Consider the following 18,296-nt stretch of genomic DNA (forward strand, 5'->3'; position numbering starts at 1 on the left):
TGCATTTTTGAGATGGGAGAGATCCAAGTGTGAAAAACCTTACACGCTCGAAATCTGTACGTGTTTTTTTTTCCCCAAGTTTAGCCGAATGAAAACTTTTTTTTTATTTATTTTTTTTATTGTGTACTGCTAATAGATTACACTGAAGCGTATAAAATGTATGCAAAACCTTATTGACTGTTAATGCAGATGTTGGAACTGCAGTAAGTCTTTAGATTCCTGTTGAAAATGAATGAATGTCACCTTGTTAAGGTTTTCTTTTGATCACTTTCATAGTTACCGATAGATTAAAATGTCTATACGGGTGTTATTATTTATGCACTCCTTATAAATGTGTTTTTATTCACTGTTCTGCTTTAGCACTTACTGTACGTTCAAATTAACCGGTAATATTTTTGAACCCCTTTCAACTATAGTCCAGCACAAAATTCTAACAAAAAGGATAAGAAAAAGACCTGGATTTTTATATTACTTAGAGATTAATAGGTTCAAATGAAATGTGGGAGTGTCCTTAAGTATGTCAGGAACTGTGAGCTAAGAAAGCAGATGCAAAGGTAATGCATGAACAATACAGATGACGTGAACCTTTGGGAACGTACAGTAACTGCATGAACTATAGGAAAACGTTCTTGGCTAGGGAAAAGCATGGACGACAAACAGCAACGAAAGACAAATAGTGAGCTGATGAGTGGTGTAAAGGCGCATATTAAATGCTAGTCTTCATTAACAAAGATGTAACTCAGGTGCATAGAGTATAAGCAATTTCCCTCTGGGATTGATGAATTTCTTTGAATTTTGAATCTAGAGTCATGTGACGTGATCTGGTAAGGTGAGGAATTGTCGAGCACCATAATCTACTGTACATAAACGTAACATTAGATCGTGTAAAACATGAAAGCAGAAATATCTAAGATATTTAAAGAAACACCAGTTAAAGGTTCTCGAACACTTTTTAGGCCATTTTTTTTCTAAAATCCTAAAAAGCTGGTTGAGAAATCCTTGTTAGAAATGAGCTCTGGTAGTGCTGATGCTCTAATAGTGCTGATGCCATGTAAAGAACCCTATTGTGTAAAGAGTGGAGTGAGTCTTAATTTTTATTTATTTTCAGGTATTTATTTTATTTATTAAGTGAGAACGTTTTGTTCGCAACACTTCCTGCAACACTAAATGGATTTTTAAGACACTATGATGTTCCGTTACGTTAAAAAAGTCAGCAAGGTGCTGAGGTATAAGAGAAATAAAGACTTTCGGACGCTTACAATCACAGGCCGTTACAGGCCCTTCTATCTTCACCTGATTACTTTCCTATAACAGCACTCCTCCATGTGTTTTATTCTTATTCTTTACGTGATGTGTTTAAAACAATCACTACAAAATCTTTTAAGTTTTTTATTGTAGGATTAAAGATTTTTTCGAGTTAGCAGCATTTCAGAAGCCCTCAGACATCCAGCTTTCCTGCTTCAATCACAGACGTTTCAGGAGGAAACGTTTCTGAAAATGCACAAGCACAGACCGCAGCAGGAAACCATCACTGCCTCAGCCGTATACCACATCCTGTTTCAGACCACCACAGATAAACGGTCATGCCGAGACGCTCGTCTCGTCTCACTGCTTCACTTCGTTTTACCTCAAATAACAGAACAACAGATAACTATAAAAGGGGACTGGATAAGAATTTAAATCAGTGCTGCAGTGTCTGTCTGTCTATCTATCTGACATTTGTAATAGTCGTATAACATTTGGAACCACATTCTAAAACACTAAATCTTGCCTTAAGTCAATTAGGTGCTTTATTGTATTTATTTATTTATATATGCACTTATTTGTTTATTTGTCTCATTTCACTTTGTACTGTATGTTCAGTGTATTGTTGCATTGACGGTTGCGTCCTTTTAAGTACTTTCTTTCTTTTTCATTTTTCTTGTGCTTTAAATTAAATTTAATTGACTTTTTATCTATTCACTCTCACTCACTCATCTTCTGTACCACTTTATCCTGTATTCAGGGTAGCAGGGACCTGGGACCTATCCCAGTAGGGCTTAGGGCACGAGGCAGGGTACACCCTGGACAGGGTGCCAATCCATCGCAGGGCACACACACATCTTCACACTCTACGGGGAATGCCAATTAACCTAATCGACATGTCCTTGGACTGTGGGAGGAAACCGGAGTACCCAGAAGAACCCACCAAACACAGGGAGAACATGCAAACTCCATGCACACAGAGACGGGATTCGAACCGGGACCCTGGAGGTGCAAGGCGACAGTGCAACACCACCGTGCCGGCTTCTATCTATCTAACCTTTTCAATAAATTTTTTCTAGCTCTCTCTTTTTCTTTATCCATATGAAATTTTTAAATATATTGTAACTTTTGGAACATCTATCTATCTATCTATCTAGATGTTTAGTGAAGTCCTCTGCCACTTTTGAAGTCACACACACACACACACACACACACACACTCTCTCTCTCTCTCTCTCACACGGTTTTTGTTATTTCGAGAGCGGTCCCTTTAAAAAACCGGAGTCTCGTCGCGCGTGAGCTTCTGCGTGACTCCGCTGGGCGCGCGCGAGTCCAGGAGAAAACGGGAATACATCATCGGGGAACGGGCGCGCGCCCGATAGCTTGTATTCTGATACGGGAGCGCGCACAGGAACAGAAAGGGGGAGAGAGAGAACGCGGAAACGGGAGAAAGAGGTGGAGAGAGAGAGAGAGCTCGAGCAGGCAGAGAGAACAGAGCGAGAGAGAGGCGCGTCACCCGGAGACCGCCTGCGCTCGAGCACTGCGTTTGTGTGTTTTTGCGCGTTTCTCTGGATTTAATCGGATTGCCGTTGAGAATAATTGAGACCCGAGTGTGTGAGTGAGTGTCCGTGTGTGTGTGTAAGAAGATGTCGGGGAACCGAGAGGAGGAGCGGCGCAAGCTGGCCGACATCATTAACCACTGGAACGCGAACCGGCTCGACCTGTTCGAGATCAGCCAACCGACCGAGGTGAGACACGCACGCACACACCGGCCAGGGGATCCGCCAGGCCTCGGTTGAGCTCGCTCGCTCGCGCGCACGCACATATACACACACGCGCGCACATCCGGCTGGATAGAGAGGGAGAGCGCGCGCCGCAAATGACACAATGAGTGTGTAATCCAGGAGCCGCTCGCGCGCCCGGCTCGCTCCCTTTCTTTCTTTCTGTCTGTGTCTTTTTGTTTGTATGTTTATTTATTTGTTTGTTTATTTGTTTGTTCCTCGCGAACACACCTTTACCCAACCTTAATCTCACACATAAAGTCTACAGAATCATCAAAACACTCTATATTATTTATTTATATGAATATTCCTTCAGCTCGATGTACTGTATCGTTAGCTAACTAATGTCAGATAAAGGTTACCCTGGTAACAGGATACCGGCCTCCAGTGTGTGTGTGTGTGTGTGTGTGTTAGAGTTTATAGTTTATTTCTACACATTTTGTTTTCCCCCCTTTTCAGCTGTTGTTATTGTTGTTTTTCTGTTTGAAGAAGCTAACCCTGATTAGTGAGCCGCTAGCTAACCTCACACCCCTCACAGCTAAGCGGCTCGCTAACTACCTTAGCCGAACAGGCTAATAACAACAATAATAATGATCGTTGTTGTTGTTATAGGACTTAAGTGAAACAAACACTGCTTTATCACTGAGCAAATGGAAACACAAGGTGTGTGTGTGTGTGTTAGCAGGATAAAGAGATAGAGAGCCACAGCTACACTGTAGCCACCACACTAATCTCTGTGACGTCATAGGGAGGTGTGTGTGTTTGTGTGTGAACACGTCTCTGAACCTGTGTGTTTCAGTGATTGGGTGTCTTTCCTTAGGACTGTGCCGTGATTGTGACTCTCTCTCTGTGCTCCTGTCTCTGTGTCTGTCTCTGTCTGTAACTGTCTTTCTCTTTTTGTCTGTGTCTCTCTCCCTCTCTCTCTCTCTATGTATTTTTCTTTTATTCTTTCTATCTTTCTTTGTCTTTTAATGTATGTCTCAGTAACTGCCACTCTCTGTGTGTCTCTGACTGTAGGTCTCTCTTTCTCTCTGTCTGTGGCTGTCTGCATCTCATTCCGTCTCTGTCTGTGACTGTCTGCATGTCATACTCTCTCTTTCTGTGACTGTCTGCATCTCATTCCTTCCCTTTTTGTGACTGTCTGCATCTCATTCCTTCCCTGTCTGTGACTGTCTGCATCTCATTTCGTCTCTCTGTGACTGTCTGCATCTCATTTCGTCTCTCTGTGACTGTCTGCATCTCATTCCTTCCCTGTCTGTGACTGTCTGCATCTCATTCCTTCCCTGTCTGTGACTGTCTGCATCTCATTGCGTCTCTGTCTGTGACTGTCTGCATCTCATTCCGTCTCTGTCTGTGACTGTCTGCATCTCATTCCGTCCCTGTCTGTGACTGTCTGCATCCCATTCCGTCCCTGTCTGTGACTGTCTGCATCCCATTCCGTCCCTGTCTGTGACTGTCTGCATCCCATTCCGTCCCTGTCTGTGACTGTCTGCATCCCATTCCGTCCATGTCTGTGACTGTCTGCATCCCATTCCGTCCATGTCTGTGACTGTCTGCATCCCATTCCGTCCATGTCTGTGACTGTCTGCATCCCATTCCGTCCCTGTCTGTGACTGTCTGCATCCCATTCCGTCCCTGTCTGTGACTGTCTGCATCCCATTCCGTCCCTGTCTGTGACTGTCTGCATCCCATTCCGTCCCTGTCTGTGACTGTCTGCATCCCATTCCGTCCCTGTCTGTGACTGTCTGCATCCCATTCCGTCCCTGTCTGTGACTGTCTGCATCCCATTCCGCCCCTGTCTGTGACTGTCTGCATCCCATTCCGCCCCTGTCTGTGACTGTCTGCATCCCATTCCGCCCCTGTCTGTGACTGTCTGCATCCCATTCCGCCCCTGTCTGTGACTGTCTGCATCCCATTCCGCCCCTGTCTGTGACTGTCTGCATCCCATTCCGCCCCTGTCTGTGACTGTCTGCATCCCATTCCGCCCCTGTCTGTGACTGTCTGCATCCCATTCCGCCCCTGTCTGTGACTGTCTGCATCCCATTCCGCCTCTGTCTGTGACTGTCTGCATCCCATTCTCTCTCTGTCTGTCTGCGAATGTGTGCATCCCATTCTCTCTCTGTCTGTCTGCGAATGTCTGCATCTCTTTCTCTCTCCATCTGTGACTGTCTTTTGCCCTTAGAGATGGCTACATGTCTATCATACGCTCACCAACTTGCAGTTGGTCAGAGAGGTTGCGTAAAAGGATAATAACCGCTAACACCTGCAGGTTTGCAAACTGATCAGTTGACATGAATGTGGATTTTCGAGCAGCGTCGCAGATGTGTGTATGATGTTTCACGTAAAGTGATTCGTTGAGTTCCGTTGGCGCGTGCTGAGATTGGCGCGAACCTGTGGGCTGCGACTGTGTAAATAAACCAGACGCCAGCGTCTGAAACCTCACACTAACCTCACACGTCATTCGATACGGCACGATATCAGCACTCGGAGCGGTGTTTGTTTCAATATTTTTGGGTTTTGCGCCTCTGTTCCCAAATACGCTTTAATACGGTGACGTATGTGACAGGTATAACTGTAAGCGGCTAAACCCTGTGATCTGTTTGTTTAAATACACGATGCGTTGTAATCACGGGTGAAATGCTTAAGTGTAGGAGGAATAAAACACATGATGTCATTGGAGAATAATCATGTGTTTGATACAGTAAAAGAAACTCCACCACGGTCTTTGATTGTTTTCCTACAATAGCACCCCACCCTCCCATGTGTTTATTTATTCATTTTTTAGTATCTCAGTCCATAAACACACCAGTGTTTCAGTCTAGTATTCTGTCTCTGATTAAGAGTAAAAGATCATTGTGTTTTAAGTTTTATAAATTTGTGCGTGTGTGGGTGTGTGTGTTGTCGAGTTTCCTGCGTAGCGTAAAACACACAGGTGATTTTCCTATCTAAAGTTGATGTGGTTTGAGCTGGAGCCTGGCACAGTCTGCAGACGACAACACAGCGCACCACACCATGCGGCGTGACGATGCACCTTACACGCGACGATGCATCACGCCACATAACAGCGCACGAAATCCTTTCATTTTAAATGTTCTGGAACAAACCTTAAAACATAAATATAATCTAGGAGTATGCTTTAAAAAACAGGAAAGGTATTTCCCCCTTCATAATAATAAAATGAAACACAAAACAAACGTGAAAAATTATTTTGTTAGCACCTTCGAATCGGGTTTGGAGGTAAACATTTTCCGTCACAGAAACGTTCAATCGGTTTATTCAAACTTGAAGACAGATGGGAGTAGTGACTTACTTGTAGCTATGCGCAGCATAGTACTGTGCAAAAGTCTTGGCACCGTATTATGTCATCAAATGTAGTACAAATGTCATTATATATGTATATCGTGTCTGCATTGTGATGTACAGAAGTGTTCACTATTTCCAAAACGAATGAATAAATACCTTTACAGAAATGTGGAAAATCAGCCAAAAAAGTTTATACACACTTTTTTTTATGCTAAATTTATTGCTATATGGATATGATGATGATAGAATAATATTATTAAAATTATATTAATATAATATACATTATACTATTTTTCTTTTCCAGAAGTGAGACATACACTTTTTTGGCTGACACTGTATTTGCCTGCCTGTACAAAAAGCCACATATTACAGTACACAACAGACCAGTTTTCAGATAGAAACAAACAAAAAAATAAACTCTAATGTACGCTCCTGGGTTTAGCACGAAACTAGAAAGGTTGTGTGAGTCTGACAAAGTTATCAGAAGAACATAACAGGAAGAAGCGAGAGAAAAACTCATATTCTCCAGCACACTCAGTAAAACCTGCCAGTTGTTTTACTTCTAAAACTGCACACATCTGGATTTAACATTACTGATTATTTTCAAGCTAAGGATTTCTCACACTGAATACCGACTTTGTTTATTTTAATAAGTGACTTTTTTTTTTTTTTTTTTTTTTAAGGTTTTACTGAGTGTGCTGGAGTATGAGTTTTTCTCTCGCTTCTTCCTGTTTTCATGCAAAACCCAGGATTAGGTCCTAATTTTTGTTGATTCTATCTGATAACTGGTCTGTCATGTAATAAGCTGCTGTCTTTACATATTTGTAAAGTTTTAATGTATTTATTAATTTTTAAGTTATGTTTGAAAATAATGAATTGTTTCTAGGTTGGCGAATAGAAATAATTATATTTTTAAGAGGAACAAAGCGCATGATCTACTTTCAGGTGGTAAAATTGACTCCATCTCATCGCACCACTGGAAGGTTGATTATGTTTCTTTAACAGCACACCATGAAGTGTGTTAATCCTTTTGTAGCTGATTTTCTACACAATCTTCAAACAAGAAAAAATAACAATAAAAGCTTTAGATTGTTCTTCATAGGCTTCATGGATTTACACAGTACAGTGTATAAATACAAAAGAAAGGGGAAAAAAACAATAGAGTAGTTACACTTTCAATCTAATTGCACTAGGTAATATAATATTGCACAGTAAAAATAGGGTGTCTCTACTGCACAAACATTAAGCTGTTCTAACTATATTGTGAAATAATGTAACTACATTTATAATATTGTAAATATATTGAAACTTTTAGATATTGTAACAACATCTTAAATTCAATTCAATTTTATTTGTATAGCACTTTTAACAATTGACATTGTCGCAAAGCAGCTTTAAACAATCAGAAGAATTATTTAAGTTTTTATGAAATGTGAACGTGTATAAATCAAAGTAAGACTGTAAATTTTACAATAGTGTTAGAATAAAAAGACGACTTTTGATGAGTGAGATTTGCTGTTCACTAGTGCATTGATGGAGCTTAGATTAAACCTTCTTAGATGAAGTTCTTTGAGTTCCTCAAACCAGCGTGTTGTGTGTTGTATAACTCGGGCCCGTCCGCACGTCTCCACCCTGTTTGCGGCGCTCCGTCTCGATTGTTCTGCGCTCGGAGCCTCGCTGACGGTGCATCCGTTTTGGCCGCGGCCTTGTTTCCACTACAGGGCTGAAGGAAACGAGATTTGGGGGAAACTGTTACCTGGGTGTGTGTTTTGGGAAGAGGGCTGGACGTTTTAGAGCAGGAAAGAATACACACTATTTTTCTCTCTCTTTTTTTTCTTTTCTTTTTTAGAAGATATAATGCATTAAAGCAAAAAACGAGAATTACTTTTTAATTGTCTGGTTCATCCTGGACACGAAGTCTGCTCATCCAGTGCGCCTGGAATGCGCAAGTTTGCACCCGGGACCGGGTCCAAGGGGCGGGGCTTGTAATGTTGTGCAGAATCGCAGACACTAGTTTCATCCGGCGCAGATCAACATGCCATTGGATTTCCTGATCATCACTTGGAAAAGGAAGTACAATAGAAAAATAAATGAATAAATCTCACACATTGCTGCAGCACATAAATATATAAACGCTTACATGACACACAGGACGCGTCAGGATTCCTGTTTTTAGCAAAGAAGGTGGCGGGGAGCGCAGAGGAATTTTGCATAAACACATTAAAAACAGAAACTGAGACTCTGCAAAGACTCAAGATGGTTAAAAATATTTTGCAGTCATTAAAAGGAGTTCTAAAGGATCTTGATACCAGTTATTTTTACCTTGATGGTGTCGAAGCTCTAGTGAAACTCTTGTGCATTAGTGTAGCAGGGGATTATATAGAGAAATAATGTGCGAGTTTTAATTTTTTCTTATAACTTGTTCTGTTATTCCGCATTTTAATCAAAAGTCTTGCTTTGACTTGAACATCCTTCATTAAACTGTACTGTATAAGAGTTTGAAAAATCTTAAAAGAGCTCAAGATTCTCTAGACGCTTGTAAAAAAGAGTCAGGGTTGTTGTTCATATCCTGAAAGGCTGATGTGAGTGATTTTAAAACCCTTGCCACAAATCTCTTGCCATTAAAGGAGTTCCTGGGAGGCCAGGGTTTCAGAAATGAACCTGCTAATCATGGCTCTGGACTTTCTGCCCTAGTTAAACACTGGGATTAAGTGCTACCAAACATTTAGTCATTTTGCTAATCAGCCAAGTGAAGTGAATCTCCACCTCGTTCTCTCGACTCAGGCAAAAGCTAATGTCTTTCCTGTTCCTTCTGCATGCTTTTTCTTCCGAAGCTTTCTAATCACATCAGATGCAAATCGGCCGAGGGTCTCCCCAGCAACGCCGGCCGCGTGCCGAACCTAACGGAAAAAAAAAGAGAAGAAGCACGGGATTAGCCCTTTCTCGTTGGTGTTACAACCTTTGACCTTCTTTTAAAGTTTTTTTTTTTTTTTTTTTTTGACCCGTCCACTCCTGATGTTTTCGACCTGCTCCTGTTTTTTACTCGAACAGACTTTTGAACCATAACAAATTGGATCATGTGGTGTTACAGGTTGGATGGGCCTCCCCCCTCTTCCCCTCCTCCTCCTGGTACATTCTTTACTCTCTTTGCAGTACACACACACACACACACACGCGCACACACACACCCTGCACCCTCGTCAGTGCAGCGTTTGCGCTTGAGGCCTTTTCATCACGTGATTTATTTATTTTTTACTTTTTAAAATTATTATTATTATAATTATTGTTATTATTTATACTGTTTAAAAGGTTTAATATCTGACATGTGATCACTTGGGCAGGTTTCCAGACATTAAGTACTCTCGATTAAACGCAGAGTCAGCGCTCAGACAAGAAAGCAAAGTTTAAACCATGATCATTCAGAGCTTGTCTAATTCATTTCTGATACTCTGGCCTCCCAGGAACTCCTTTAATGTCACTCGCACAAGATATCTGCCTTTCAGGATATGAAGAACAACAACTTTGACTCTTTTTGACATGCTTCTAGAGAATCTTGAGATTTTTCAGATTTTTTTCAGAACTCTTACACAGTACTGTTTGATGAGTGGTGTTCGAGTCAAAGCCAGACTTTTGATTGTGCAGAATAACAGGACATAATGGGTTACTGTATGATTAAAAAATAAGAACTCCCTTAATTTCTCTATATAATCCACTGTTACACTAAGTAACACTAATTCCAATGTTTCACTAGAGCTGCTTGGAGCGCTAAATAGTTCAGAGTGCACCACCTGTAGGATTATACAGGAACTGCAGCATTTTTTACCACATTGAATGCAAACAAATATATAAATTGCAAAATAATAATATTAATAATTATTTAAAAAAATTAAAAATCGATTCGATCACACAATAGATTTGTGATGCAAAACTGAATCGTGTTTTTTTAAAAAAATCTTTTTTTACCACAGTGCAGGTTGAATTCTAAATTCTCAGTCCTGATTGGTGGTCGTGGTCAGCACTGTCGCCTCGCACCTTCAGGGTCGGGGGTTCGATTCCCTCCTGTGCTTGGTTGTGTTTCTTCCCACAGTCCAAAGACATGCAGATTAGGTTACGTAGTGTTTCTAAATTACTGTAGTGTGTGTGTGTGTGTGTGTGTGTGTGTGTGTGCGCCTTACAATGGACTGGCCCTTTTCCCATTAATCTTCTCAAAAGCTTTGATGGACAATCTCTCCCACACACACACACACATACACACACACACACACACACACACACACACACTCGCACACACCTTACTAGATCCGGACTATTGTTTTCCCACTCGATTAGAATATTTAGTTAAATCCGTGTTGTGTGTTTGTTGCTGTTTGCTTGTTTGTTTGTTGTTATTGTCGTTGTTTAGGCTTCTTCTTCTTCTGATGAGAAACACGACTCTTTCTCGTTCCAGGCTTTAAGCTCAACCGTCTGTGGAGCAAAAGCTCACGCAAATGGCCCTGTATCCTGCCAAATATTTGCGCCGCGGCTCTCTGGCTTTTGTTTCATGTGTTTTGTTTTGGCCCCCCACCCTCCCTCACCACCCCTTTCTTTCTCGTTCTCTCTCTCCGAGGCGCTTATTTAGGAGGCGAGTGTGGAATTTCTCCATAGTGTGAGGTTTTATTATCCAGAAGGCACTGCAGTGTGAGAAGTGTGTGTGTGTGTGTGTGTGTGTGTGTGTGTGTGTGTAATGATGAGGCACTCTTTCCATCGTTACATACTCCAGGGTCAGGTGGTTTCACGAGCTTAGCAGCATTTGTCGACATTTTTGAAATCCTGGGTTTTTAATGATTTTTTTATTTTTCCTCACACAGCCGAGCGAATCCTGCACGTCGAGCAAACTAGCGCCCCCTGGAGCTGAAGAGTTTTAAATCGATTATTAAATCGATCTTAAATGGAAAAAAAAAAAAACATTATCTTTAACGTGTGCGTGATGTCATGATGAAACGACTGATGCTGGCTTAAACCGGCTGTGTGCAGTTTTTAGTCTGGAGGAGAGTTAAGCTTTTCACACACACGCATGGACAAACCTGAGCCTCAGTCATGTGTTAATGCTGCGTGAGATTCAGCTTGTTGAAGCGAGTGTGTGTGTGTGTGTGTGTGTGTGTGTGTGTGTGTGTGTGGTAGTTGTAGTCTGGTTTCTTCTGCAGCCACCGTGTGTGAATGTCACATCAGGATGACCTCATCGCACACAGTGTAATCAGTGAGGTGTCCCTGTGTGTTGCCTCGCCCCCCCTCCCCCTCCCGAGTGGGGCTTTTGTCCTGGAAAGTGAACAGGCTCTGTGTCGTTGAGCTTTGGTGTGTGTGTGTGTGTGTATATATATATGTGTGTGTATATATGTGTGGCACCACAGTTCTTATTTTTCTATCAGTCCACTAATTACAAAATGATGGAACGAAATAAAATCTACCGTCTACATTGCGAAAATTTTTAATGACACAAGTTTGAATCGGTTTTTATTTCATAAGTATTTCACAGAAAGATGGTGTTTACGGTACATAAAATTACACGTGGTCGAATGTATTAGACGGGGTACAGTGGTACCTCAGCATACGAATGCCTCGCCTTGCGAATTTCCGCTTTAAGAACTTAAATTTTGCAAGAAATTAGCCTCAGCATGCAAAGCATTTTCAGTATATGATTGACCGAGCTGGTCGCGCGTCCATCCAGTAGCCGATCAAAACGTGTTTGCTTCAGTGGAAAGCCAAGCGAGTTTACATTTTCTTTTGTGGTTACGTTTTCTCGCTCATATATCAAGGTTAAGTGAGGTTTAATGTCCCATTTATTTCATGTTTTACTTCTTTTACGTGTTTTTTCTAAATGTTTTGAAAGCAAAAAATATGATTATAGCATTGGAAATTGGTAATATTGGTGATATTTTTGGGCGACTGGAACGGATTATCTGCGTTTACATTATTTCCTATGGAGAAATTGTTTTGCAATACAGAATTTCAGCTTTAGAACTCCGGAAGCTTCCGGAAGGGATTAAATTCGTATGCTGAGGTTCCGCTGCAAGCTGCCCACATTGTAGCGACGCCCACAAAACTCCTTCTAAGGTCAAAAAAAAGTTTTTTGTTTTATCGCCACAATGACTTTTTCATTTATTTATGTTTGTATTTGTGGTGGAAAAAATTATGTTGCTGTTCCTCTGTAATCCTTCAAACTGTTCCCCACGTCCTGTGTGGTGTGAGCGGATTATTTACCAAGTTTATTTAGTATCCGAACAAAATCTGAAAGAAGATTCATATAGCGAATCATGAAAACTCAATATAAATATAAAACTGTGTAATAAACAGTTTGCAGTTTTAATTCCGGCAGGATTTTCTGGATATAAAAGTACAGGAAGTCTTTTATATCGAGTTTCTAAAGGTTAGACTGTGCACAAGTTTGTACACCCTCAGGAGCACAAATTAGAAGAAACCTAATTAATTCATTTTGAGAGATGGATGGATGGATGGATGGATGGATGGATGGATGGATGAATAATAGATGCATGGATGGATGGATGGATGCATGCATGGATGGATAATGGATGGATGGATGGATAAATGGATGGATGGATGGATGGATGGATAGATGGATGCATGGATGGATGGATGGATAAATGGATGGATGGATGGATGGATAGATAGATGGATGGATGGATGGATAGATAGATGGATGCATGGATGGATGGATGGATAGATTTACGAAAACAAATCAGTTTATATCCCTGTTGTCAGAGTCAAATTGTTAGTCAGGTAATTATCTAATCATATACTAAGGCACACTCTGAGAAAATCTCAACACACACACACACACACACACACACACACACACACACACACACACTCTTGAGTGTTTTTCCAGCCGCTGATGATGTGGATGTCCAGGACTGAGTGGTCTGTGAGGAGGTGAAGAGGTCAGGCTCTCTCTCAACCCTGCCGCAAACCCCTCTGTTTGTTTAAGCCAGATGAGATAAACTCCATCTGTGTGTGTGTGTGTGTGTGTGTGTGTGAGGTAAGATAACGCAGGAATGAGAGCTCAGGCTCTCAGGGAAATGCGTGTTCTCTGGCAGATGAAGTGAGGGAACATGATAAGGTTTTTTTCCCACAAATCACTGACAGTACTGGGCGTGTCCTCCTGCCCGGGATTGTAATATGTAGTATTTATATACAGTACTGTGCAAAAGTCTTGACTCCCCTTCTCATTTCTTCATATTTTGCTTCCGAATACAGACCTTCTTATATATATATATAATAGTGCTTCAGGTTTTCTAAATGAGGGACTGCTGATTGTGAACACTGAGCGGATGGAACGAGAGACGAGAGGGGAAATGAGGACGGTGCTGAGGTCGAAAATGTGTGTGTGTGTGTGTGTGTGTGTGTGGGGGGGGGGGGGGCTTGAGAAATTTTGTAGACGATCCTCTCGACCGATCAGAAGTGAGAGCAGTTTAATTTCAATTACATTCAATTCCCTGTAATGTTTTTGTACGGGTCGTGGTCATGTGGGGTGAAATGGGGGCGGGGACAACCTTCTGTCGTGATCTTACCTCCTTCATCGCCTCGTGTGCGTTCTTGGCGTGAAACTCAGCGCCTGCAGAAACGCAAAAAAAAGCAGCGCCCGAGGAGCCGCGCCCCGAGCCGCGAAATTCAGAACATGTGCACATATTTTCACTACTCCCTGCTGTTCTGCTCTTCTCTCTGTGTGTGTGTGTGTGTGTGTGTGTGTGTGTGTGTGTGTGTGTGTGTGTGTGTGACTTTTGTGTTCTGAAACCACACCTCAGATGTCAGAGCCAGATGGGTTGTTGTGGTTTTTTTGGTTTATTTTTTCCCTTCCAGTTAATATTCGGAGCAGTTGAGTTCATGTAAAAGAGTTTGGTTAAGAAAGTCTGATTTGATCCAATGTTGTCGATGTTCTAGGAGACTAACACGATGGTCTGTACACAGTATATTACTGTACAGTGTTGTTTACAATCGTGCTGATGATGCGATCGTACGATTCATGTTGAAAGACCGAGCGACGTCTCCCGTCTTTTCACCTCGCTCACTTTCGTCTCCATGGCTATCGCCCGGCGCGAAATCCTGACATGCGCGCTGGACACACGTGACGGATATACACCGGACATGTGATCTAACTTAACTACGATTGTACGTGCATGGATGCATGTTTGTAACTCGAATGTTCGTATGTAGGGGATGTACTTTGTGTATTTTTATTAGTTTTTATTTAGTTTTCTTTACTTGGACGCTTTCTAAAGCTCTCCAGCATTGCAATGTTTTTCCATCTGTGTGTGTGTGTGTGTGTGTGTGTGTGTGTGTGTGTGCCGGACAGCTGTTAGAGAGCCATCGTTATTTAAGTCGTCTTTATCTTGACCCAAAGGCAGAACAAAATGTCCCTCTCTCGCTTTTTCTCTCTCGCACACACTCACACACTAACTCTCTCTCTCTCTCTCTCTCTCTCTCTCTCTCTTTTTCTCACACTTTTTCATGCTCTCTCTCACTTTCTTTCTCACACTCTTCTCTCTCACACTTACTTATTTCTCACTCTCGCTTTCTTTCGCTTTCTCTCTCTCTCTTACACTCGCGCTTTCTCAAAGTTCAAAGTTCAGGGTTCTAACATGAATAGACAATAACAGGTGTACAATAGAAACATGCAGAACATCTTTCTCTCTCTTCTTCCACTCACTGATTTATTTTTTGTCTCCATGTTTTTCCTGATGACGTCACATCCTGTCCATTTTTTAAAATCCTTTTCACGTCGCTTATTTATTTATTTATTTGTTTTTTTTATTTTATTTAAATCCAATCTAATTTTTCTTATTAGTATGTGCACCCCTGACGACGTCACAACCAGATATAGGCTTGTTCCTCAAAGTCAGAAAGTACACGATGGTATAGAATTTCTTCTGTTCACTTTTACCGAAACCTTGTCATGTGTGATAAAGGTAGAGAACGCAAGTCTCCCGCACAGAGCCCTGACTCGACTCGACCTGACCTCACTCAACACCTTAAGTATGAGCTGGATCTAAAGCCTGAAGAGTGAGAGTGGAATGTTCAGGGGTGCACAAACTTTTGACTCTATAGTGCACTTTCCAACTTTATTAGATATAGAGCCAAAAGTAAAGGATTTAACACTGGAAAGCTTTTTTTTTTTTTTTTTTTTTTTTTAAAGTTTACAATGTGAGATTTGATCATGTCTCTGATGTCCCCGATGTCCCTGATGTCCCTGTGTCCGATCTGCTGTCCGATCTCTCTCTCTCTCTCTCTCTCTCGTCTGGCCGTCTGACACTGTGGTGGGCGACTTCAGGCTTGGCACGGGCCTCAGGGAAACCCAGCGCCGGACAAGAAATGGCTTCCATCTGCGGCGAGCGGTCTGACTGTGTGTGTGTGTGTGTGTGTGTGTGTGTGTGTGTGTGCGCGCGCGCGTTCAATCTAAAGCCGGTGGAGTGTGTTTGGCACGGCTCTGAAACGTCACAGCGGTTTTACATCCGAGCCAGATGCCTTTCTCTGTCTCTCTCTCTCTGTGTGTGTGTGTGTGTGTGTGTGTGTGTGTGTGTGTGTGTGTGTGTGTGTGTATTGAGTCAGGGAATCTGTGGCCCGTGGGAACCTCTGTGAGTGTGAGTTTATGTCAGCCTGTATTCCCAGGTGGACAAACGCGGTGGCGTCCCACACACTGCGTCCCACGCGTCCAGACGGCGAGACGAGTCGGGTTTCATGGTCGAGGGACTCGGGGCTGCGTGGAGTCTCGGAGCAGATGAGTTCAGTGTGAGAGACTGAGGGCGAGACCGAGGGCAAAGTTTCACACCTTGGCAGAGTTTCTTGGTTTATTTGCTGCTCGGTTGCCATGGTGACTGTGGAACGAAGGAGGAGAGAGAGATGATCTAATTATGAAGCTCGGACCGTATGAACATGTGTTATAGCCGGGCCGCGAGATATTAACATTTATTTCACGGTAAACTATGGCACAGTACATCTGTCTGTCTGTCTGTCTATCTCTTTGTCTGTCCAGGTACTGTGTCCCGGTGTCTGTCTATTTATCTTTAGGTCTTTCTGTTTGTGGATCCAACTGTCTGTCTGTCTTTCTGTCTTTTTTTCTGTCTGTCTGTGTGTCTTTCTGTTTATCTACCTCTGTGTTTCCTTTTGTCTTTCTGCCTGTCTGTGTATCTGTCGCGCTCTATATACGTCTCTCTGGCCGTCTGTATATCTCTGTGTATTTGTCTTTCCTTCGGTTTTTCTGTCTGTCTGTGTATCTGTCTCCCTTTCAGTACATCTCTCTTCCTGTCTCTTTATCTGTCTCTCTGCCTGTCTGTGTATCTGTATTATGTCTGCCTGTCTATAGATCTGTCTCGGTCTTTTTGTGTTTCGGTCTGTCTGTTTGTCTCTGTATATGTCTGTCTACCCGTCTGTTTGTCTCAGACTGTCTGTCGATGCATTCGTCCATGTCTCTATTTGCAGTATTGCAGTATAGACGGCGCCGTCTGAGGGTGATTTCAGTTCCAGTTGGGCCGATATCTCTCTCTCTCTCTTGTTTACGTTTTTATTTACAGATCAGCTCTGCGGTAGTGTTGGAGTCTCCGGTGCTCAGAGAACTGCTCTTGCGCTGCAGTGAGAAGCGCGTTTGCGAGTTAGCCGTCGCTGCTCGAGCTATTAGCGAAGCCTGAACGATGTCAGGAACAATCAGGGGCTTGTGTCCGGGCCGGTGTCTGCACCGCTGAGCTCCGCTCCATCTCTCACACACACAGTAACTTTATTATACACACACACATACTTTTAGGTACTGGGGAATGAACTCTTGTTCTCGATTCGCATTGTTTGCTGGCAGTGCACACACACACACACACACACACACACACACACGCTCGCGCACACAGTTTGTCACGTCCCGTGGCAACAGCGCTTGTTGCCTTCAGTTTTGCGTCCACCTGCGGTGCGCGATAAGCGCTCCATGGGCTCCTTACCTGATCTGTATCGGACGAGTGAGTCATTGTTTCCTGTATTGCCCACAAGACCACAATACACACTCGTACATGTCTGGGTAAAACAGAGAGAAAGAAAGAAAGAAAGTGAGAGACCTGTCTGATCTACAATCAGACACGCAACCTCATTGCCTTCACATTGAAACACAAGCCGCTGATCTCCAAAGCACGTACAGGTGATGATGCCTTCGTTCTCAGAAATCGGGAATTCTGAGCCGACTTGAGTTTTCTTTAGCTTTTTCCAAGTTACGAGTCGTACTGTAAATTCCCTTGAACACGGGAAGGAAATAACTTCCTACATCTTAACACCCTGCTGTTGAAGGCGTGAGATTCGTTATCAAGGGAGCATCATGCAAAAACGTTTTAAAAATCTTATCGTCTGTAACATGTTAAAGAAGGAATGGCCAGGTGAGCATCAGGGGTCGGATCTTAGGCCGCTCTACTTTTACTTTCAGCTCTTAAGATTAGAGATACGTGGATTTGCAGTTTTGTGTCAATACAGGTTTTATTTAAAAAAAAAAAAAATCTTCCCCATAGAACTGAAATTGCCTTGATAGGAAAAATTTACCACAGTCTTGTGCAAAACATATGACCCCCCCCTCCTCATTTCTTCATATTAAATTAAATTTATTTGATGTTAAACAACATCAGTGACAAAACAGCAAAGTGCCTGAAGATAGAATTTAATACAACCATCAATTACTGGAATTATTGCTTTAAAAAAAAAACTAAGGCTCTGAATTGAAAACAGATTGATGACCCGACACTGTTCGGGGACGCTCAGGGTAACGAGTTATGTGAATCCCGTCGGCCTAAGTTCCTTCAGACAGACAAGTCGTGTCCTGCGTTCACGTGCCTGATCTGCGTCACGACAGCCAGCAGCGCCCGCTACAGATGCGTCAAGGCTGGATTCGTATAAATTACGAAAAAATGGAACCGATATGGAGTAAAAAGCGAGTGAATTATGGGTCCATCGG

The 18,296-nt window shown here is 42.4% G+C and overlaps 1 protein-coding gene across 10 annotated transcripts in view; it reads left to right on the forward strand.

Annotated features, from left to right (window-relative positions):
- The first annotated feature begins 2,661 nt into the window (after positions 1–2,661).
- afdna (afadin, adherens junction formation factor a) overlaps positions 2,662–18,296 on the forward strand; it is a 123,407-nt gene continuing 107,772 nt past the window's right edge. For 5 of the 10 annotated variants that reach the window (XM_053489335.1, XM_053489334.1, XM_053489329.1 and 2 more), the window contains exon 1: positions 2,662–2,992. In XM_053489335.1, the coding sequence (XP_053345310.1) occupies positions 2,891–2,992 (102 nt within the window). In that variant the 5' untranslated portion in view covers positions 2,662–2,890. The remainder of the gene's footprint in view (positions 2,993–18,296) is intronic. The other 5 variants (XM_053489327.1, XM_053489332.1, XM_053489330.1 and 2 more) reach the window with 1 other exon arrangement.

The sequence above is a fragment of the Clarias gariepinus genome, chromosome 27 (assembly GCF_024256425.1).
Source record: "Clarias gariepinus isolate MV-2021 ecotype Netherlands chromosome 27, CGAR_prim_01v2, whole genome shotgun sequence".
Lineage (NCBI taxonomy): Eukaryota > Metazoa > Chordata > Actinopteri > Siluriformes > Clariidae > Clarias > Clarias gariepinus.